General features: G+C 44.9%; 1 protein-coding gene across 1 annotated transcript in view; it reads right to left on the minus strand.

Annotated features, from left to right (window-relative positions):
• LRIG2 (leucine rich repeats and immunoglobulin like domains 2) overlaps positions 1-23,484 on the minus strand; it is an 81,151-nt gene that overhangs the window by 30,994 nt on the left and 26,673 nt on the right. The window contains exons 2-8 of the mRNA XM_083172777.1: positions 19,143-19,214; positions 17,983-18,057; positions 17,020-17,154; positions 14,506-14,649; positions 12,107-12,250; positions 11,134-11,277; positions 4,456-4,599 (exon numbers count right to left, since the gene is read on the minus strand). Coding sequence (XP_083028903.1) covers positions 4,456-4,599; positions 11,134-11,277; positions 12,107-12,250; positions 14,506-14,649; positions 17,020-17,154; positions 17,983-18,057; positions 19,143-19,214 — 858 coding nt within the window. The remainder of the gene's footprint in view (positions 1-4,455; positions 4,600-11,133; positions 11,278-12,106; positions 12,251-14,505; positions 14,650-17,019; positions 17,155-17,982; positions 18,058-19,142; positions 19,215-23,484) is intronic.

The raw sequence follows: 23,484 nt of genomic DNA on the forward strand, positions 1-23,484 counted from the left end.
AGGAGACAGGCATATCAATTTCTTCAACCAGGGTGTGCTGGCTCCTCCCCTCTACTTCCCCTTACTAGCCAGTTAAGAAACTGTGCCCGAAGGAAGGATAACGTATGTGAGGTAGGATTTAACGTGAACAAATAATGTGGTGAGATTCGCACCAGCACACCACAACAAACACAACAACACACTTAGCTAAATTTTGTTAACACCGTTATTTTAACATTAGAACATTTGAAAATCACTAATGTGATTTGTAGGGAGCAAAAAGTCACCAAAACTCAGATGCTCCAACTTACGTCAACTGACCCGTAACGTACAAACAGAGCACTGAAACTACTGTCTTGCAACCTGCAAGAACAGTTGGAACAAGATCACAGTAATGCCCCTTTCCCACTGCAGCCTTAAAACGGTATATTGCCGATTTTTGAGGGCAAAATACCGTTTAAGGCAGCAGTGGGAAAACGCCAGAGTTGAAATACCGTTTAAAGTTAAACGGTATTTCAACCCGTTTTCAAAGCAGAGTCCTACACGGCTAAATAACGTTTAAGAGGCAGTGGGAATGCCTCTTAAACGTTATTTAGCCTCCAGGCAGTCCCAGTGCCTGATGAAACCTAGTAGTTCGCACTTTGTGCATGTGTAATGTGTGCACACTAATGAGCCACTAATTACATATGCGCATATGTAATGAGCGGCTCATTAGTATGCACGTGCACTCATTACATATGCGCAAAGATTCTCCACACTGCGCTTTGAGTCCGCATCAGTTACCTACTGCCTTAACCATAAGGCCCTACGGGCCGAAACAGCAATGGTTGAGTTACACACATGCCAGGGTTCGCAAATAGACGCTATAGCGCGTATTTTACCCTAAAACGCTCACCGGGGAATCAGTTTTTGAAACTTAAGGGGTCCAAGAGGACGCGCTGAGCTGCGCCTGTGAGCCACCGTAAGCCAATCAGTGCAGCGGCCGCCGGGACCCAATCACTGCACAGTGGCCGCCCGGTAGCCAATCACTGCAAGTGCACGCCAATCATTAAAGCCGCGCGCCCTGCCATTTCTTTTGAGAGCAGCGGCAGCCTGGTTCACGGTCACAGTGTCTGTGGCTTTGCAAGTCTGCATCCTTCTGCCGCCCCACGCCGTGTAAATTCATTCTGCTGCTGAGAGCGGGGGATGGGATGCGATATGGCTCTAACAACTGACAGCCACTCTCAGCATAAGAGGTGAGCGGGATGTCAGCGCAGTGGGGGACTGGATGAGGCTGGAAGAGCTGACACGCTGCTCAACTCAGAGCAGCGTGTCAGCTCTTCCAGCCACATCACAGTCCCCCGCCTTGCAGACAGCCCACTCAGCAGTGTATCAGCTGTACCAGCCCCCCCCCCCCCCCCCCCCCCCCCCGCGGGTAACCAGAAACCTCCCCACCCCCGTGGCAACCAGAATAACCCCCCCCCTGTGGCAACCAGCATAAAATTCCCTCCTCCTCCCCCCTGTGCCAACCAGCATGTGTACAATGTGTACTGGGCATTACAGTGTGTGTTCTATAATGTATACTGGGCATTACCGTGTGCGTTCTGTAATGTGTAATGGGCATTACCGTGTGTGTGCTGTAATGTGTACTGGGCATAACGGTGTGTTCTATAATGTGTATTGGGCATTACCGTGTGTGTTCTATAATGTGTACTGGGCATTACCGTGTGTGTTCTATAATGTTTACTTGGCATTACCGTGTGTGTTCTGTAATGTGTAATGGGCATTACCGTGTGTGTTCTGTAATGTGTAATGGGCATTACCGTGTGTGTGCTGTAATGTGTACTGGGCATTACGGTGTGTGTGCGCTGTAATATGTACTGGGCATAACGGTGTGTTCTATAATGTGTACTGGGCATAACGGTGTGTTCTATAATGTGTACTGGGCATAACGGTGTGTTCTATAATGTGTACTGGGCATTACGGTGTGTTCAATAATGTGTACTGGGCATTACGGTGTGTGTGCTGTAATATGTACTGGGCATAACGGTGTGTTCTATAATGTGTACTGGGCATAACGGTGTGTTCTATAATGTGTACTGGGCATAACGGTGTGTTCTATAATGTGTACTGGGCATAACGGTGTGTTCTATAATGTGTACTGGGCATTACGGTGTGTTCTATAATGTGTACTGGGCATTATGGTGTGTGTGCTGTAATATGTACTGGGCATTACGGTGTGTGTGCTGTAATGTGTACTGGGCATAACGGTGTGTGCTATAATGTGTACTAGGCATAACGGTGTGTGCTATAATGTGTACTAGGCATAACGGTGTGTGCTGTAATGTGTACTGGGCATTACGGTGTGCTGTAATGTGAATTGGTACTACTATGCGACCACACCACTTCCCCCCCAAAAAAATGCCCTAAATTTTTTGTGGTGACATACATTGCTCACAAGCAACTTGTGATGCATGATTTGCAGCAACAAGTTTGCTCCAAATTCTACAAGTTATTTTTCTCACCATTATGGAGAAGAAAAAAAAAAAAAAACACCACCTTGACACACTTTAAACACACTTAGTACACAACCAAAATAATGTTCAGAGAGATAGATATATGTGATAGAGCAAACACATAGTTACTAACAGACGTATAGTATGCACAATGCTTAATTAGCAGTGGGGGAACTCAGAGGTATATTGGGACACCAGCACCCTGCACCCTAGTCCCCTATATAGAAGGACTGGCAGCAATATGCTTGTGCATAAAATATATATATATATATATATATATGCACCAAAGTGGCTGTTATGCTCACTGAAGCGCTATACTTGCTGTCTCTGCTGTAAGAATCTCTCTATCCCAAAGGCTGCACCGCTGAGGAGTGATTTCTGCTGCTGTAATGGCGTCCACAGCATGAGGAAGAAGCAGGAAGCAGTGTACAGGTGCACTCAGGTCCCGCTCTGAGCTAAGCCCGTCCCCTCTCATGGCGCCCGGGCTATACTATTTATACTGTCGCCTATGTTAAATCAAGACAGAGATTATATATATAGATATATATATATATATTTTTTTTTTTCCTGGTAAAAGTAAGCAATTTTCTCGTACCGAGCAAATTGCTTACTTTTACCTGAAGCCTTAATGCTGGTTTCCAAATAAATTTGTTTTATCTGCACCATGAAGCGCCCCTTTTCTTCCTGTATTTTCTAGATTTGTGCATCCTGACCCTGGATGATATTGTAAAAAGGGAGCTGCAGTCTATCTTGAAAGAATTGGACTTTGGTGTTTAATCATCTACTACAGCTGAGGAGTTTTGGTTGTTGGACACTTACACTGGACTATACTGAGCGCTGCTCAAACACTTGTATTCCAAATCGGAACATGCCTTGGTGGTTCAGTGGCAGCTCCTGGCATCCAGTATCAGCGGGGCTGTCGCGGTCCCTGTGCAGGGACACTGCCGCTGCCATCTTGCTGCACATGAACCGGGGTACCCCACTGTGGGGACCCCTGGTAACACTCACCACTCAATGGCTTCAGGCTGAGCAGTGGGTGTGCGGCATCATAGGGTTGTGCACGCTGCAGTGCAATGCCCGCAGTAACAAGCACCCTCTCAGGTCTGTGGACATGCAGCAGGGATCAGTACCCAGTACCTTAAGAGGCCTGCAACTATCGATTCCCAACCTGCCCTCCCAGCAGGGAAGCTGTATAGCCCAAACAGCAACCCCAAAATAATAAATAAAAGTCAATTGAAGAATCCTCTCCTTAGAGCACATTTTCTAAAACTGGCTAGTAAGGGGAAGTAGAGGGGAGGAGCCAGCACACCCTGGTTGAAGACATTGATGTGCCCGTCTCCTGTCAGATGACCTCTATTCCCCAATATATTGAGACTTCAGTATCCCATATGAATAATAGTGAAAAAATAAATAAAATTATATATACATTTTACAAATAACTTCAAATACATTGGTTCGAACATGGACATGTGGGGATTAAGTTAGCATACCAGCATTCTGAATGCCAACAATCAGAATACAAATACCACAATACCAACACAGTTTAGAAGACTGGTGCCAAAATTCAGAATGTTAGGGTTAGGCTGCAAAAGAGGAGGGTTTGCATGCTTACCCACTTGTCTCAGGATTCTGCACATTGGGATGCCATCTTTGGTCTTCTGACCACCAGAATCCCGTACCCAACCCAACATAAGTGTAACCACTAAATTACAACTAGTCCTACCACAATTGTATGTAACTATGTAATTCTTCCTAAATTTATTTATCAATTTATGCTTCAATATCTAAAAGTTGATTTTTTTTTTTTTTTACAACATGGACAACATAAATTGTTCAAGTTCTGTCTACTGGAACCTAAAATCCCTGCTTGGGAGAAGTTTAATACTGAGAAACAGAAATCCGATGCACAGTCGATGTGGGAATTTAGTTTAAAGTTTAGCTTAGTCAACAAGAAATAGAAGAAAATGTTTAATCCACTTACAATGTCAAGAGGTTTGTTAGTCCCTTAAAAACACCTTCAGCCACGTGATTTATTCGGTTATCCCCAAGGTTCAGTTTTTCCAGCGAGGTTAGTCCAACAAATGCAAATTCATCCAAACGGTTCAGTTGATTGTCAGACAAGTCTCTGGGGTTAGGGGGAAGAATAAGCAGAATGTCAGCGGGGCAGAACAAAATTAACCAAAAATGGCATATTTTATCTTTTAATTGCTTCCACTGATTAAGCAAAGAAAAGGAAAATAATGTACTAGACCCAGCATCGAATTTCAAAAGGGGAAAACGGGCATTTTTATTTCTAAACATAAAAGGGTAGCTCCCCATTAAGGTAACAAAGTTTAAAGTCTGTCTTATGAAACTTAACTGTTAAACTTTGAGAATCCGTGCAGACTCTGTTTAGCATGTGCATTAAGCGGATCCATGTTGCTGGGAAGAACTGGAATTAGGGAACAGAACAGTTTGCATAGTTCTGCCCCTCTGTGAAAAATGGTAGACTAAATGACAGTACTAGACCTCAAGGTGCCATTACACGGTGCGATTGCAGTGTGCGATGCGCTCTCCCGTGGACATCCCATCGCACGGTTCACAAAGTATGTGCTGCACATACTATTTGAACTAACTTCGGATCGCATCGCACACAAATCGCAAGCGATGCAGTCCAAAATGCATGCAATTATAGCAGTGTGTGTGGGCACCTTCAATCCTGCTAAGGAAAGAACACCTGAAACAGTCCTAACTGCTGCAAGAATACCAGGCTTTATAAAAGGCCCTCGCGCCTGTCGCTGCCTATGGAATTAATGCAGTGGTATGAAACACCAATCATACAGTAGTAGATTATAATAGTACAGTAGAAGTAGTAAAAAGTAGACCACCTTAAGGGGTACGAGTTGTCAGAATAAAATCTCTGAGAAAGTTATTTCTTGTTACTTAAAACTGTACTGCACTATTGTGTTTTTATTTTTTTTCTCTTTTGGGTAAATTGAGAAAAACATGAAAAAAAGAATGTGTCAGCGCCCAGGAATTGTCAGTATCCTCTGTTTTTTGCAGTCCTACTGCTGTATCTGACAAAAACAATAAGTCCATTAAGCACCACCTGCACGCAAAATGTGCGATGTTGCTGTACAAATCATTGTAGACAATTGCATACAGATAACTTAAATCAGCTCCTCAAACCAATTCACCTGTCAGAAACAACCCCCCCCACACACACACACACACTTCCGAATGGGGCCTAAAATAAAAAAAAAATCAGAAGGGCAGACAATATGACAATACTCAAGTAGACAAAGCCAAATTGCCCGTGGTAATTTACCACGGATAATCATAAAATTCCCAGGGGCAATCCTATGACGCAGCTTTTCAGGGATTTTCTTACAATTCCCTGAAAAAAGACCACAGCAGGCAGACGCACAGGTTTTACTAAACCTGTGTGTTTTCAGGAGTACATTTATTTTAGTTATTTACAGGCTACATTGGATAATAGGAATTTGGTACTCACCGTTAATTCCCTTTCTCCGAATCCGTAGGGGACACTGAAGTCTACGCTGGGGAATAGAGTGGTGTAATGGAGGAGTCGGCACTTTAAGAACTTGAAATGTGGCTTGGCTCCTCCCCCTCTATCCCCCCTTTAGACCTCAGTCTTAGTTAACTGTGCCCGAGAGGAGAAAAGAGACCAGGGAATCCCCGATAGAGACCAGGGAATCCCCGATAGAGAGAGAGAGAATAATAATAACAAAAGAACAAATCATACGATAACAATGAAAGAAAATGGATAAGGCGGATACTTGCACCCTAAGGGACCCTAGGCGCAGACCCGCCTTAAACCCTGACTGCAGAAACCGCAGCAAACGAGACAAAGAAAAAACGGCCGTGGGCAAGTTACGGCACTCGCACCACGCCACATAGGCCTTCCAAATGCTATAATAATGCCGGGAAGTAATCTCCTTCCTGGCTCTCATCATCGTGGGAATCACCGACTTAGGAATTCCCCGTCTGCTCAACAGCGCGGCCTCAACAGCCATGCCGTCAAACGAAGTTGCCGTAAGCCTTGGTAGGCGAACGGCCCCTGCTGTAGAAGATCGTCCCTTAGAGGAAGCTGCCATGGATGATCTATCAGGAGCCCCTGAAGCTCGGCATACCAAGGACGACGAGGCCAATTCGGAACCACCAGAATGACCGTAGCACTCTCCCGTTTGATTCGTTTGAGTACCAACTGAATCAAAAGGCAACGGAGGGAACAGATATATGAGGGAATAGTCCCAATCCGCGGTCAGCGCATCCGTCGCCACCGCTTCTGGATCCCGAGACCTGGAACAGTACAGCTGCACCTTCCGATTGTGTCTGGAGGCCATCATGTCCACCTGCGGCATTCCCCAACGATGGACAATCTGGGCAAATACCTCTGGATGTAGCGCCCACTCCCCAGGGTGGACGTCCTGGCGACTCAGATAATCCGCCTCCCAGTTGTCCACCCCGGGAATGAAGACCGCTGACAAGGCTAGAGCATGCCGCTCCGCCCATTGAAGAATCGGACGCACCTCCTGCATGGCCCCGCGACTGCGTGTTCCCCCCTGCCGGTTTACATAAGCCACAGCCGTGGCATTGTCTGACTGAATACGAACAGACTTTCCCCGGAGGAGCCAGTCCGCATTGGACAAGGCCAGACGAATTGCCCGAAGCTCCAAGATGTTTATGGAAAGCTTCGCTTCCTGAAGAGACCAACGTCCCTGGAAGTGATGTCCCAACACTACAGCCCCCCAACCTCAGAGGCTGGCATCGGTCGTGACTATCGTCCAATCCCAGATTCCGAACCGGCGGCCCTCCAGCAAATTGGCCGACAGCAGCCACCACTAGAGAGAAAGTCGACTGCAGGGAGATAGAATCACCATCTTGTGCATATGCACATGGGAGCCCGACCACTTCTTGAGAAGATCTAACTGAAAAGTCCTCGAATGAAAACGGCCGAACTGGAGGGCCTCGAATGAGGCCACCATCTTGCCCAGCAGTCGAATGCATAGGTGAACCGACACTCTCCGAGGCCGAAGAACCTGCCGAACCAAATCCTGCAGGGACAACATCTTTTCCCGGGGTAGAAAAACCTTTTGAACCACCGTATCCAAAATCAACCCCAGAAACACGATCCTTCGAGAAGGAGTCAGCTGAGATTTTTTGTAATTGAGGATCCAGCCATGGAGTGTTAACGTCTGGCAGGTCACCTGAATCGCCTGAGTCAACTGATCCCTGGACCCGGCCTTGATCAGTAAATCGTCCAAGTAAGGAACAATCTTTACTCCCAGAGAATGCAGCAATGCGACCATTACTGCCATTATCTTGGTGAAAAGACGTGGCGCCGACGAAAGGCCAAAGGGCAGTGCCCGAAACTGAAAATGCTGATCTTTGATCGCAAAGCGAAGAAACCACTGATGAAGATCGTAAATGGGAATATGCAAATAAGCATCTTTGACATCCAGAGATGCTAAGAATTCCCCCGGTTCCAGCCCTGCGACCACAGAACGGAGTGACTCCAGCTTGAATTTGTGGTACGCGATGTACTCGTTTAAAGCTTTCAAATTCAAGATTGGTCGAACTGATCCGTCCGGCTACGGCACCAGGAAAAGAGGAGAGTAAAAGCCCTCTGTGCGTTGTTCGGAAGGAACAGGCATTATAACTCCCGCGGACAACAACCGCTGAACCGCTTGAAGAAGCAACTGACGGTCCTTCTCCGCGTGAGGCAAGCCCATCGGAAAAAACTGGTGGGGAGGGGTACAGGCAAACTCCAGTCTGTACCCTTGTACAATGACGGAAAGGACCCATTTGTCCTTGCAAGACTCTTCCCAGGCCTGTCGGAAGTCCAGCAGCCGAGCTCCTACTCTGGGATCCCCCAGGTAGGAGGGCATGGAGTCATGCTGCGGGTTTTTCTGTTTGCTTGGAGTCTGTACGACGGGTGCCGGGTCCCGAGGAAGTGGTTGCGCCACCAAAACCTCTGCCTCTGCCACGAGAAGCAGTAAAGGACCCTCTGGATTTACCCCTGAACTTGGGTGCCCCCCGAAAGGAACGAAAAGCCGGTCCTTGATAAGGCTTTTTGGGAGGTGGAGCCGCGGAAGGTAGGAAAGTAGATTTCCCCCCTGTGGCCTGAGCAATCAGCTTGTCCAATTCCGGCCCAAATAGGACATCCCCCGTAAACGGAAGAGCCTCTACCGCTTTCTTAATGTCCGCTTCCGCTTGCCAGGACTTAAGCCACAATGACTTCCTGGCCGTAATAGACTGAGCAGAAATCCTTGCTACCAGAGCCGCAGAGTCCCTTGCAGCCTCTCCTATATACATCGCTGATTCTCGCATCTGCTCCGCTAACTGAATGAACTCCTCAGATGAACCTTGGTCATCCAGACCCTTTGACAAATCCTCCGCCCATTTCTCCATGGCTCTACTGACCCAGGAGATCACAAAAATAGGACGAAGAGAAACACCTGCAGTTGCAAAAATCTGCTTTAGCCCCGCCTCCAGACGCCTATCTGGCGCCTCCTTGAGGGCCACCGCCCCCGGAATGGGCAGCGCAGCTTTCTTGGAAAGCTTTGACACTGATGCGTCTGCTAAAGGCGGAGTCTCCCATTTTGCTCTCGCCTCCGGAGCAAATGGATATGAAGCCTTAAAGCGCTTGGACAATTGAAACTTTTTCTCCGGAGACCTCCAAATGTCCAAAAGAGGTTTCTCCAACTCTATTGACTCTGGGAAGGTTACTACTGCCTTAGTAGGCTGCCCAAAAATAGAAACCTGAGTTGGCGGCTCCTGCTCGCCGACATTGAGAGTAGATTTAATAGCCTGAATCAGGGCCTCTATGCCCTTGGCCTCCTCCTGAGGAACCTCCTCCGCTGGAGCAAGAGGATCCTCCTGAAACACATCCCCTTCCAGAGGGTCCCCCGGCTCTTCATCCGAAGTATCTACCTGTAACAATAAAGGGACCCCCCGTTTCCTAGGGGGAGGAGGGGCACTGACGGGACCCGAAGGCACCCCAGTGGCCTGGACTAATGCATCCACTGACCTGATAAGATCTCTGGCCCAGGAAGGCTCCGCAGAAGACATGGAAGCCAGTTGCAAATGCAAGGACTCCCTGTCCCTGCGAGATGCAGCCATCTCTGACGCCAGAGTGGCTAAAACACTGGTAACCCCCTCAGTGTTCAGGATGGGGACCGACTGACTCTGTCCAGAATCCCCTTTAAAGCAATCCTTACACAAGGATACACCCTTTACATGCTGCGTAAACTGCTGTTCACACTTAGTACAGGCAAACAGCTTCTGAGAAGCCTTTGACTGTGACTTGGCTGCCATACTCCAACACACACACCTTACACACACTACGGTGATAGAAGGTGAATAAAGGTTAAGTGAGAAGCGACCCAGGAGGGACCTGAACCCACACCTAGAGCAGAAGCACCACAAATAATAGGGGGAGAGGAGCGCACCTTCCCCGAATTAGGCCCACCCTGATAATCTCTCCAGCGGGGAAGTCTCACAAGAGAAAATCCCCTGCACTCACCCAGCGCAGTATCCAGTGAAGGAGGCTCAGCCTGTAGTGAAAGAGAGACGTCCTGCTGCCCTGTTCCGGAGACCGTAGAGGCACAGCAAGCAAGGGTAGCAGCGTGGGCAGGTTATGGCGTCCGTACACGCCGAGGACCGCAGCCAGGAAGGGACAGCTAGCTCTAGAGCACGCCCCTTCCGTCCTCCGTCACCGCGCGCGCTGTGTACAGCGGTGCTGATTGGTCATCTGCTCCCTGCTGGACCAGCGTATTAACCCTGGTCCAGCCATCACCCAGCGCCTTGCACCCGAACGCCCTGCTCTCTCCGGTGGGTGACCAGGCCGTGGCCCCGTAACACAAGCCGCAGGCGGCTGTGGCGGGACCCCGGTGCCGATGCACCGGTGGCCGGAGTCAGTAGCGGGTGCCGCTCTGACCCTTCCGGAGAGCTATCCCACGATGCAGGCAGCCGGCAGCGCGCTGGCTGCCTGTTCTCACATTAAAAAATAAAACCACAAATAAAAAACAAAGAGCCCCAAACGGAGCCCCTTGCCCAGGGATCCGACTCCTCCGGGCACTAAACTAAGACTGAGGTCTGAGGGGGGGATAGAGGGGGAGGAGCCAAGCCACATTTCAAGTTCTTAAAGTGCAGACTCCTCCATTACACCACTCTATTCCCCAGCATAGACTTCAGTGTCCCCAAGGATGAAGGAGAAAGTATTATAATGAGATACAAATAAAAAATAATCACACAGGACGCGCAATAATAATAATAATGAAAAAAGGCTGCATTTTAGTGGTGGGGTTTCAGTTATGGATCGTTCAGTATGCATATTTTTCTCTCCATACCCGCTGCTCTCCCAACACAGAATAGTTAAAACCAATCATAGTTGATAGTCAGGGGATGCTGGTGCATCAAAAGAACAAACATGGTGGTCTTGGAAGCAAATGCCTAAAAGTCAACTGGTCAGCAATGTGAAAGAATCTGGGAAGCCCATCTTGAATGATTACCCAGTGGAGCTATTAAACGTACGCTGTTTATCACAGTTAATGATGGAATGGCACCCAGATGCAGAAGAGAAACACCCAGAGCTGGAATCTTGCACAATGTCCCACAAACACACATGCTAGGAGGAATGCAATTGAACACTTACAGATCCAAGAGATTCTGGCAAAACTCCCACGCATCTTGACTGATTTTTTGCACTGCATTTTGGTTCATGTAAAGTTGTTGTAGAGCCCGTAAACCATACAGCCAGCCTTTGTTAATGTCCGTGACATTATTATATTCTAACTCACTGTAGGAGACAAAAACAAAAATATAAATCTTAAAGCAAGATCTAAAAGTAAAAAAAAAATCTGTAAACTTTTTATTTGCGCATGTTAACAAAGAGAAATGCCCATGGTAACATGGATCTATGTAAAGGAAACTTCTTATGAAAAAAAAAATGATTACAGACTAACATGAATCATTTGAAAATGCATGTGAACAGTAATTATATGTTGCAAAGGTTATACTAGTATTGTCTTCCATATATCAGCCTTAAGGGCAATAAAAAAAAAAATATAATAATAAAAATAATGGTCATTGTTTGGCAGCGTCCCATCCCTTTTGTCATACTAAGGGGGTTATTCAGTCTGTGCCTCTATTTCCACAGACAGAAATAGCGGCACTCCCCTATTCAATGCTGCAGTTTCCGACAGCATTGAAGACTTTCAGAGTCGGCTTTTTTTTAAGCTGAAACTGAATAGTCAGAAACAGCCGCTAATTGCCAAATTCGTGGCAGATTCCGACAAAACAGCGAATACTGACTGTCGAGTCAGAACAGGTCGAAAGCGGCTGTGAATTCAACTGTCAGATTCGGGATTGAATAACCCCCTATATTGTGCCCTACTAACCCAATCACTGGCTTCCTCTGCTAAAGCTTGATAGCACATGAATGCATCTCCAACAGCGCAACCATCACTATTAATTCTATTTAGAGCAGCACCATCAAAGCCACTCTAGATACAGAAGAAATGTAGAGAAATAGTCCATCTATTACTCACTATATGCACTATGTTTTCAGATATGTAGTATTTAGATAAGTGAACTTTATTTTAAACCTTATTAAACAGATTACTTACAGATGTTCCATACTGTCCAGTCCAAAAAACGCACCATCCATTAGTTTGTTGATTCCATTCCGTTGCATTTTTAAAGATTTTAGCGAGTCCAGTCCTTGGAAGGTCAAGCTTTCCACAATTTGGATTCGATTACGTCTCAACTCACTAAAATGAAAAATGTACAGTTACATAGTATTTTAGCACTGCTTTGATACAGAGACAAAAAAAAACAAAAAACACTGCGGCCTGTGTAATGGTCCGCTACCTGGTCGTGACAAGAGTGCGAAAGGTGCGACCTGGGTTAAGGTATGAAAAAAAGGTACTTGTTTCCTATCTGGGCGCCCACTAAGTTAATTGCGCACCATGCTATTCTCCGTAGAGAAATCGGATCGCATCGCATCGTACACATACACGATGCGATGCGATCCGATTCGATTTCCCATAGGAAACAATGTTAAATGGCTCAATTTAGCCAAATTATCATAGGAACAATAGTAAATGGGCCAAAAACACCCCTGAACATTGAAATGTCCCCCCAAAAGTAGTTGACGCCACCCCGCCATCAACGTGAACCCGAAGCGTGGCGAGCGCAGCGAGCCCGCGAGGGGCGGCGGTACGCGTCCTCCGACCTTTTCATGCCCTACTATCCACGTCGGCGTGGAGTGAGAATAGAATAGTGTGGCGAGCGCAGCGAGCCACCGAGCCCGAAGCGTGGCGAGCGCAGCGAGCCCCGCGAGGGGACGCGGATACCTTCACAGGTAAACGCGTCCCTTCGCGGGCTTCCCAGGTGTCCGCGTCGCCCGCGAGGGGACGCGTATAACTGTGAAGGTATCCGCGGCCGCTCGCCACGCTTCGGGCTCGGTGGCTCGCTGCGCTCGCCACACTATTCTATTCTCACTCCACGCCGACATGGATAGTAGGGCATGAAAAGGTCGGAGGACGCGTACCGCCGCCCCTCGCGGGCTCGCTGCGCTCGCCACGCTTCGGGTTCACGTTGATGGCGGGGTGGCGTAAACTACTTTTGGGGGGACATTTCAATGTTCAGGGGTGTTTTTGGCCCATTAACTATTGTTCCTATGAGAATTTGGCTAAATTGAGCCATTTCACATTGTTTCCTATGGGAAATCGAATCGGATCGCATCGTTCAATATCGTGTATGTGTACGATGCGATGCGATCCGATTTCATTACGGTGCCGTACGTAGAAAACCTGGGCGCCCAGATAGGAAACAAGTACCGAAAAAAAATAAAAAGGAGTTGTTGGCTAGTTCTACTTTTCATGAAGTCATCTACTACTTCTAATGACTGACACACTGTCCAAGGCAGACATGGGTTCAATGCAAAAGGGGTCAACCTTGGAATGACCCAGGTACAAGCTGCAGTATCTGGTAATGTAGGTTGAAACATAATGTAGTGTTAGAAGTACTAATATGATAATTTGATTGAGCAGACACATACAACTTTTCTTAAGAACTTATGTCCAGCAGCGCTGACCATGTGCAGGGGGGATTGCCGAGCACATATATACATACATGTTATGGTGAATGTATTACATTGCTGGATCAATCCCTGGGGAACACTAGCGCTGAGTGCATCGGGTGCTGGAACCAGCATCAGTCATTACACACATTTAATCCAGACCCCTGGACTGCAATTGGCTAATTTGACAGGAGCCCAGGAGGCGGGTTTAAACACAGTGTAATACAGGCATGTCCAAACTATGGCCCTCCAGCTGTTGTGAAACTACACATCCCAGCATTCCTTGAACTCATTTTAGCATTCCCTAATAGCAAAACTGTGGCAAGGCATGATGGGACTTGTAGTTTTACAACATCTGGAGGGCCATAGTTTGGACATGCCTGGTGTAATGGCTTATACTGACTACCAATGCACTCAGCACTGGTGATCCACAGGGGGCTAACCTTTATGTGTATCTGTGCTTTGTGATAACCCCCCCTCCCCCAATTCATGGACGCCACTGTGCTGCATCCCGTGTCTCCTCCATGTTGCTTGCTGAATGGACAGACATATCAGTTATGCTGTGTACACACGGTGTGATTCAGTGCTATTTTCTATTCAATTTGCACTACGTAGTCCAAATCGAATAAAAAAATACACTCAATCGCACAGTGTTCGCTGCATTCGATCCGGATGCGTGGCCCTGGGGCATCGGGATAAAAAGCATAAACAGACTTGGCAGGCAAGTCTATTTCTGTTTGACCATCTAGATTGAAAGAAGTGCAATGCTGCTCAATACAGAATCCCCCCTTCCCTCCCTCCGTCCTGGCTGATGCCGGCAACCCGCTGCCCATCGATATCAAATCAGTATGGACAGCCGCCGGGTCAGCCAGAGTGTACCCACCATTACTCTAGTTTAGAATCACTCACACAAAACAGTAAAAGGAAAAAAAATGTACTCACAGGTACTGTAGATGTGGGAGCTTTAAACTTTTGGGTTGAATCATGCTAATCTTGTTTCTGTTCAGTTTCAAAACTATTAATGATCCAGATAAGTTGTCTAAAGAACCAGCTTCTAAAACAGCAATTTTATTATTGCTCAGATTCCTGAAAAAAATAAGTGACGCACAAGACAAATAAATAAATGCAACAGGATGAAAGCCAAATTGTTTCCAAACAAAAATCATTGAAACTTGAAATTTCAATAGTTGAACAAATGAAGCAAAATAATATAGGAGTGTGAAATGGCAGAACTATCTCACTACTATGAGAGCACTGACACCAGATATACATCATTATAGATCTGTTTAGCATGCACACCTGCAAGCTTTTTTTTAGAACAGGATCCAAAAAAGGAAGAAATTGATGCAAAGATGTGGGTGACCTGAGCATTAGGACCCTTTCCGTCTCCGGGCTATATAAGCATTTCTGCAGTGAGGTTGTTACCAGACAATAATTAAGATGCCACGTAATTTGAAAGAGGGGACTCCATACTTTCAAATAAAAAAGCTTCCTTGGTGAAAACTTTGATGGTCACTATAGACACATCAACAAATCAGTCCATCAGGAACTGCCATTTTCCAGCTATTGCTCTTCTCTGCAGGCTGATCATTTTACATACCGGGCTCCTGCAGAGAGAGTTGCAGGCGCCAGGATTACAAAGGGCACTGTGGCTCAGCGCACTAGATTTCCCTGGCCACTGCTGCTCTTTGCAGCTGACGGGTGGGGGGTGCTGCTAGGCTGGTCGATCACTGCACCCAACACTGAGGACGGATCCATAGAATTGCAGAGAGGTCAGGAGGTCCCTCAAGGCTACAGGCACCATACCACAATGCTGCTAACCCAGCACCTCACCCTCTCTCCCTCTGGAGTAATATCCAACATCCTTAAGGCGATCCCAGACCACCACCAGGCACTGGACAGCATTGTGGAGGAACGCCATCTCTCTAACACGCCTATTCTGGGAACAAGTGGACTTTTTACGGCTTCAGATATTCCAAATTTGGAGGAACTTCACCCCCATTATTCTATTGGAGGAAGCATTTAAAAAGACGCCACTACGCCATTCACCATCGGAACCAACTCTTTTGGGCCCAAAAAGAGGGACTTTGCAAAGATTGAGGTGATATCAATAACATACTCTTTACATGATGCATCTTGTGTGTTTTCTTACAAATATTGGTACTTGTTTCCTAGAACAGCGCCCACTAAGCAATTTGCTTAGTGGGCTATTCTGCCTAGTAAAATCGCATCGCATGGGCCATTTTAGGGCCATGCGATAGAAACATAGAAACATAGAATTTGACGGCAGATAAGAACCACTTGGCCCATCTAGTCTGCCCCTTTTTTTAAACATGTTACCTCAAACCATATTTGATCCTTATCAAAGGATGTGCGATGAGATTTTCCTATGTGTTATATTCACTGCTCTCTCTGCCCCGGGCCATCGCATTGCACTCCAACCTTTTCATTGCCCCACTATCCACGTCGGCGTGGAGTTGATTTTATATAGTGTGGCGAGCGCAGAGAGCCCGAAGCGTGGCGAGCCCCGCAAGGGGACGCGCAATACATGTAAAGTAATCCACGTCCGCTCGCCACACTATATAAAATCAACTCCACGCCTACGTGGATAGTGGGGGAATGAAAAGGTCGGAGGAAGCGTGCCGCCGCCGCTCGCCACGCTTCGGGGTGGCGTGGATAGTGGGGGGTGTCTTAAAACTATTTTTGGGGACATACAATCATATTATTGTATACCTAATGTGGGTGCAATGAGCATAGAAAAAAAATTACATTAAAGAAAAAAATCGCATGCCGTTACAATGGCCCATGCGATGCGATTTACCTACAGTGCCGTACGTAGGAAATCTGGGTGCTGTGCTAGGAAACAAGAACCCAAATATTTATATGCTCAGTTTTGAGCATCTCCTAATATCATGACATATATCCATTGCTTATAATTTTACTTATATTAATAAATGCACACCGTGTTTTAACTACTGTTACACAGTAAACGCAACCTTCACCCCATAGATCAGTTGTTACAAAGGGACTGATAACCCCTTTTCCCAGGATGCAGCTTGACAAGGCAACTTAAACATTGGCGCCCCTACAGATACGCAAGTACCTGTTTATCTAAGACCATCAAACTGTCTGCTACTAGAAACCTATCTTTCAGCTTCCGCATTGTGGGCTTTTCTGACAGGTCGCATTAGATGTCACCATATCAGGTAAAGCCCAGCCTGGTTTGGGTTACATCTGATGCGATCACGTCATCGAAGTGGTTCAACTTTCTCACCTACTATATGTCCTGGCTTTTTTAAATATCTGTAATGGGGCTGGACTAAAGGATGTCATTATTGCATATTACAACCAGACTATGTCAATTTAGTTCCACATGCCCACAACACTCATGAAGATTGTAGGTCACCAAAACATTCACATTGCTGTAAAACTGAAAGAAACTAATGCATTACTCACAAGTACTTCAAAGGTATTCGTGGGAAGGAAGAGCTTTTTAATTCTGTGAGAAGATTGGAGCTCAGGTCCAACGATTCCAGTGAAAGATACTGCTGAAGCAGGTCTCCATTCAACTCAGAAATTTTATTATGTATTCTGCAAAAAGGAAAAGCGCAATATAAAACAATCCCCAATGTAATAAAAGTCAAGGAAACAAACTGCATTGCTGCATGACCATACACAAAGCTAATATTTAACTATGAAATGACTGAGCATGCTCTTGTAGGTAGTTTTCTAGAAACGGCTTAGGAGGAATTCTTCACTAGAAGAAACATTTTACTAAAATGTGGTAGCGCTCCTTAAATATTGCTCCAATTTATTTATACCCTGCACGAAATCAAGAATCTAGTCATTAGGCCATCTTCAAAGCCTGGTCATGTTCATGTGCCCATTATACAGTTCAGGGAATTATTTATAATCTTTATCAGATCGTTCTCAAATTAATGCAAGTGCACTAGTTGACCAATGGCTTCCTTTTGGAAGCATACCAGAGAAAATATTTGCTTTTTGTTTTTTTACGGTCATGTTGGGGTATGGGTAATTAAGTAGTCAGTGTCCAGGTCAACAGTGAAAAGGTCGACCACTATTTGTCAAGTCAAAAGGTTGACACGTGAAAAACGTAGACATGCATTCGGTCTACATGGTTCTCACTTTTATTGGTGTCTACGTCAACACGGACACTGTATAAGTGTTCCTCGACCCCTCACATGGCTTGCTGCCCTTGGCACACTGTTATATTACTATTATATCTCCCTCTATGCCCATTGAGCTGGTAAAGGATAAACAAGTCAGTTTTTCATGATTTAAAAAACAAACGTTGACCTTTTGATTGTCCACTGAGAGTGGTCGTCCTTTTGACTGTTGACTAGACACTGTCGACCTAATCGCTACATAGGGATAGAAAGCATACATGGCTGCACTTACAGCGATAGAAGAGTGATGTTAGATGTTGGTTCTCCAAGGTGAGGGATTGCAGTTAACTCATTATAATTCATTTTCCTGAAAGGAGAACAGTCATTAATGAAGTATTAATACTGTGTGCAAAATACATATATCTTTATGTCCAGGTCTTTAAGAATAATAAAATGTGTTACACTGAATAGAACTCCTCAGAATGTTATACAACATATATCACACAGACTGCCTTCCTTATAAAATAAGGACAAGTAATAAAAATGCAAGTTTGTAGATTGAATAGGGGACATGGCTTGGTCTCCACAGAAAATACAGCAGTGTGCATGCATCCCTAGGAATAGAGGCCTGTGATGCCGAACCAATCACAGCATTACAAATATATCCCCGCATACCAAATAGTAAACAAGTGACATCAAGACCCCGGGTCGACGGGGTTTAGATCAACCATGGTATGGTCAACCACCCTTAGTCGACCCAGCTTAGTGAGACGCGTACAGATAGTCGGCGTCAGTAATGCTAGTCAGGCATGGGCGGCTGATCGGCGGGACCATTGTTGACTGGGCTTTTTCAGGAATTTTTAATGCCGGTCCACTCGGATCATTCTTTACTATGTAAGTGGACATAGAGTTAGAATACAATAGTGTGTGGAGCGTAGTGAGGCACCGTGCCAGAAGCATGGCGAGCCATCCGAGGGGACACTGTGCACATACACAGTACCCCCAGGAACCCCTGTAACATTTGGCACCAAAAAATCCTGAAAAAGTCCCGTCAACCATGGTCCCGCCGATAAAGATATCGCACATTGATCTAATGGGGCCTTACTCAGGACACATCCCTGCCACAGAAAATAACCCCAACACACGTCTATGTATATGAAACGTTGACCTATCAGTATTATTAGCCCAATATTACATCGCTGAATAAATCCTGCTGCAAGATAAGCTGCAACTGAAAAATAAATTACAGGGAAATTAAAACCTGTACATGTAATTTCTGCATTTCTGATTATCTTAAGGTAAGAAAATTGTTGAAAAAACTCTTATGCAATGGTTATTATACAATTTATTAGACATAGGAAATATAAAATGGTTGTTCCTGCACCCACCCACTTCAAATTACACAGGTCTGTGAGGAAAAAAAAAAAAAAAAAACAGCTATGTAGAACTTACACTTCTTGCAGAGAATACAATTCTGGCACCAGGCTACTGTTTGAAACAGTCAACCAATTGTGGCTAACTTCCCTAAAAGTGAAATGGAGAGAAAGTTTCAGATCAGTTACTTATGCTGTATGACCTCCCGACACTTAATACAGGCAATAGAATTTCACTATTAGTTGTCCTTTACATGCAATTTGCCAGTAGTTCACTTACAACTGCATTCCAGAGAGAGTATGCCTTTGCAACTGTAATCATATAGTGCTGGTTGTGCACACAGCACAGACACAATGCAGGAAGTATCATTTTCAGATTTGTTATTTGCCTTTGAGAACCATAACAACAAAAAAAAGAACCCTGTTTACAGCCATTAGTGCTCAGTCATAGTTGAAGACTTTACTGCATGGTAGGGTTATGAGACACTCAGAATTAGCTTAATCTTTTAGGTCAAATAGATAAAAAAAAAAAAAAAGGAGTTATGCGGCATACACATGGAGTGACTGAGCCTCCGTGCTGAGTGATGTAGTGTAATACAGATCGCTCAGCAGACATGCGATACACCAGCGATGTGTGCTGAGCGATCTGGCACGGCCAGTGTTCTCTGGTGAGAACACTGGCGATGACTAGATTAATATTGCATGCAGTATAAAGCCTCATACACACTAGGCGATATTGTTCACAATATTGATCAGAAAGGGCTTTCGGAGCGATATTGTGATCAATCTTGGCTAGTGAGTACACTCCCTGTCGTTATCGACCCCCTCCCTAATCCAGCATGTCTATACGCGGAAGGTTCTCATTAACGACGTCCAAGCAACAGCTCACCTCGGAGCCGTCATCGGTAGGTGTGTATGCACTTGCAGATGTGTCCCCCCCCCCCCCCCCCCGATGCCACCAATGTCGGCAGAGGGCACCGGCAAGTGTGTATGCGGCTTAAATCTAGCCCAGTGATGAAGACGCAGGGTTAAGCGCAATGCCATCGCTGGGGACCTGCACATGGAATGATCCATGCTTAATTTCTAAGCGATGTAGTCAGATATATAAGGTTTACGGTATATAACAAGGAATTTTTTTTCTTGTTTCCTAAATCCTTTAAACATTTTATAAAACAAATGTTGCCAATAGCAAGCAGAGATTGGATTTCATTTGTTTAGTGCATTCTACAAAAAAGATAGTTAAGAATCTTAATTTGTTGCTTATGGACATCTATTGTTTTCATTTTTGGAAACTTTGAAACACATACTCTCATGATGTAACAGCCAGGCAAGGTTCCCCAGAGCAATGTGGAATCTACCACACTGAAATGGTTTCATTGGAATAATTTTCCATTAACAAAATAAATAAAATAACCCACATTAAACAAAAACATGCTAAATATAATGCCTCCTGTAGAGTTACTAAGGGTGCCATTTATGACCCCTAAAACCACATGAAAACTGCTATTTCAATGACTAGAACCATTTTTTAGCATCAGGGCATTACCAAAAGCACCATCTCCTAGAATGAGCTGACAATTACATTACACTGCAATTGCAATGCTGACTGTAGTTGCCACAAATCTATCAACCACTGAAAAGCTGAGCATCCAGAGCTTGACCACAATACACACATCTTGAGATGGTGTTACCTGCTGTAGCCTAGTCTACAATTGGCCATTCCATGGAAAAGTCCTTTTCATGTAACATTTGTTACCAGTTTTCATGACAAGTTTTGCATCAAAATGAAAGCATATCATGTATCACACAAACAACATTTTACTTTGCACAAAATATATTTTACATGACCTGTTTAGCAGAAAATATTACGTTTGTTACCATGGAATGACCCAGTATTACTGGAGAGGGATCTGCAAATCCCTCAGACACAACCTGTACTGTGCACCTATTGCAAAACACCACCTATCATCGGTTCTGTCCTGGTAACACTGTAATGGTAAACTGCCATAATAAACTTTTAATCCTAAAATTAATATCAATAACCGATGCTGATTAAATGGTGGTGAAAGGGGCCAATGACATATAGACCCGCAGAATGTATAAGAACTCCGCAAGCATGAATTTCTGATAAGAGAAAGCCGTTATGATGGAAGGGTGTAGACAGGACTAAAAATGTTAAAGTGCACCATGATTCCACTTCATAAAACACATGAATAAAGTTTTGTTTAAACAAATATAACAAATCTCATATAGTACAAGCTCTGCAATCCAACATACACCATGCAAGTAACATTCACCAAACCACGAAGTATCTCTCAGATATTATTCACCAGCTGCAATTCCTGGCTAATTATTTTGCATTGTTACCATTATCAGATAAATAATTTTTTCAACAGTTTCTTATATAGCGCCAATTGCGAACTACAATTGGAAATAGTTACGAACAATCAAAAACTTGGAAGGTCCAGCTCACAAGTTTACAATCCATATGGACATGTGTGACACTCTCTCTGCTATCCAGGCAGGTTTTTTTATTCCTAGCAAGGGTACATTCATTAAAATGTCCTGATTTCACACATCGCTAATTAAAATCTAGGGATAGTTTTTATGGCTCACAGAAAGAAAATGTAATAATGAAATGCCACAAAAAGACTATCCTTTACTAAGCATATGGATGAAGAGCAAGTCTATCATTGGATCATTCGCTTATTGACAGGCTGTAAATTAAGTGGCTAATTATTTCACAAGCAAAAAAAAAAAAAAAAATTGCATGTGTGCAGCAGGATTCCTTGAGAACTGATGTCATGTAATCAGCTATATATCTCAGTGAGATCATCCAATTCCCTGCAGAGACTTCCTGAGTATTCTACTAATTAAATATTAAAAACCCTCTTACATCAAGTCCCTTTTATAAAAGCCAAATACTCTAACTACATCTATAATATATACCTAAAAATAATATATGCATGTGCAAGGATAGACAGTGATGACCCTAAGAGGGAATTCGATTATTTGGTGGGTGTCCAAATGTAAGGGTGCCCTTCGGAGCAACCGTTCACCCTGTTGGGCACATTAGTAAAGTGCTGCTTGTGTAGCTCAAACTTCAGCTTGGGCACTTAAAGTGCTGATTTATTACACATTATGCCAATTCATGAGATTGCAAACTGATGTGTCCCACCACTGCTATTTGTGCCCCAGATGGAGCAACAATTGCTTCATCAGATGCCATTTGGTGGTAGTTGGAGGTAGAATTGAATTGCCCACATTTAGACTAAAAAGTGACATTTGGGTGCTTTTTGAATAATTCTGTCCGTTGGCTTAGGAGGCCGCCAAGTGAATTGCTCCATCGGGCACCAGTTCATTATATTAGCCTAAAAAAAAAAAAAAAAAAACTGAATCACCCCTAAGAGGCTCAAACCTCCGCAATATTCAATAATTCATAGAGGTGCATTTTCCAGGATCATGCATAGGATAACTTTTAGCAGGGTATTGCGTGAGTTGAAATCCCATCTTAAGAGTCTTCCAGCCAGACTTTTGCCAATTTCTTGGTAGGCATTATGTAAAAAGTAAAAATAGCATTATAATTTTTTTTTTATAAATAAATCCTTAATGGCCACTTTATTAGGTCTACTAGTTAATTGTTGTAAATATCTACTGACCCAGTTATGTGTTTATATCCCTTTAAGACCACCAAATCAACACAGGTTATTGATCTGGGGTCTGAAAGCACCACAGCCATGTTTCCTGGGTTAAACAACCCGGTTTCATGACCAGGAATGTACAAGGCTGTGACCTGGGTTGCTGTGCAGCGTGAACAATGTAACCCGGGGTCAAGCGACCAAGGTCTCATTCACACTATTACCCCTTTAACATCGCAAATGTCAGGTTGCACCCGGGTTTTGGACAAGGGTCGGTTATAGGAGCAATCTGGCATTTGTGAATTGAGCTCCCCCACAGCGACCCTGCAAAAAGCCAGGTTACTGATGTCATAAAGGTGCAGGCGTCATCGAGGGCGTAGGCAGCGCTTGAAACTGATGCTGCCTCAATGCTGCCTCCTCCATATAGTGTGAACGGGACCTGGGTTTAACCCGGGTAAGAATGCCAGGTTGCTGGACCTGGGAATTTTGAAAAGGCCCTTTCACACTGCACATCAATCTGGGTTATTTGTGCGATGTGAAAGTGGTATACGGAGGAGGCGTTTGGAGACAGTGTCAGCTCTAAGCTCTGCCTCCTTCCTCGCCCCCTTATGATGCCCCGCTGCTCCACCCCGCATCAGACAGATGTCAGTGACCTGGCAATAACCCGGGCTGCTACGCTCTTGGGAGGGACCCGTATCCTGAACTGAAATGTGACCCAGGATTTGTGATCTGAATGGGCCTAACGCAGAAATATGGTAAAGAAGAGTGATTAAATGGGTGATT

The sequence above is a fragment of the Crinia signifera genome, chromosome 2 (assembly GCF_055691185.1).
Source record: "Crinia signifera chromosome 2, ASM5569118v1, whole genome shotgun sequence".
Lineage (NCBI taxonomy): Eukaryota > Metazoa > Chordata > Amphibia > Anura > Myobatrachidae > Crinia > Crinia signifera.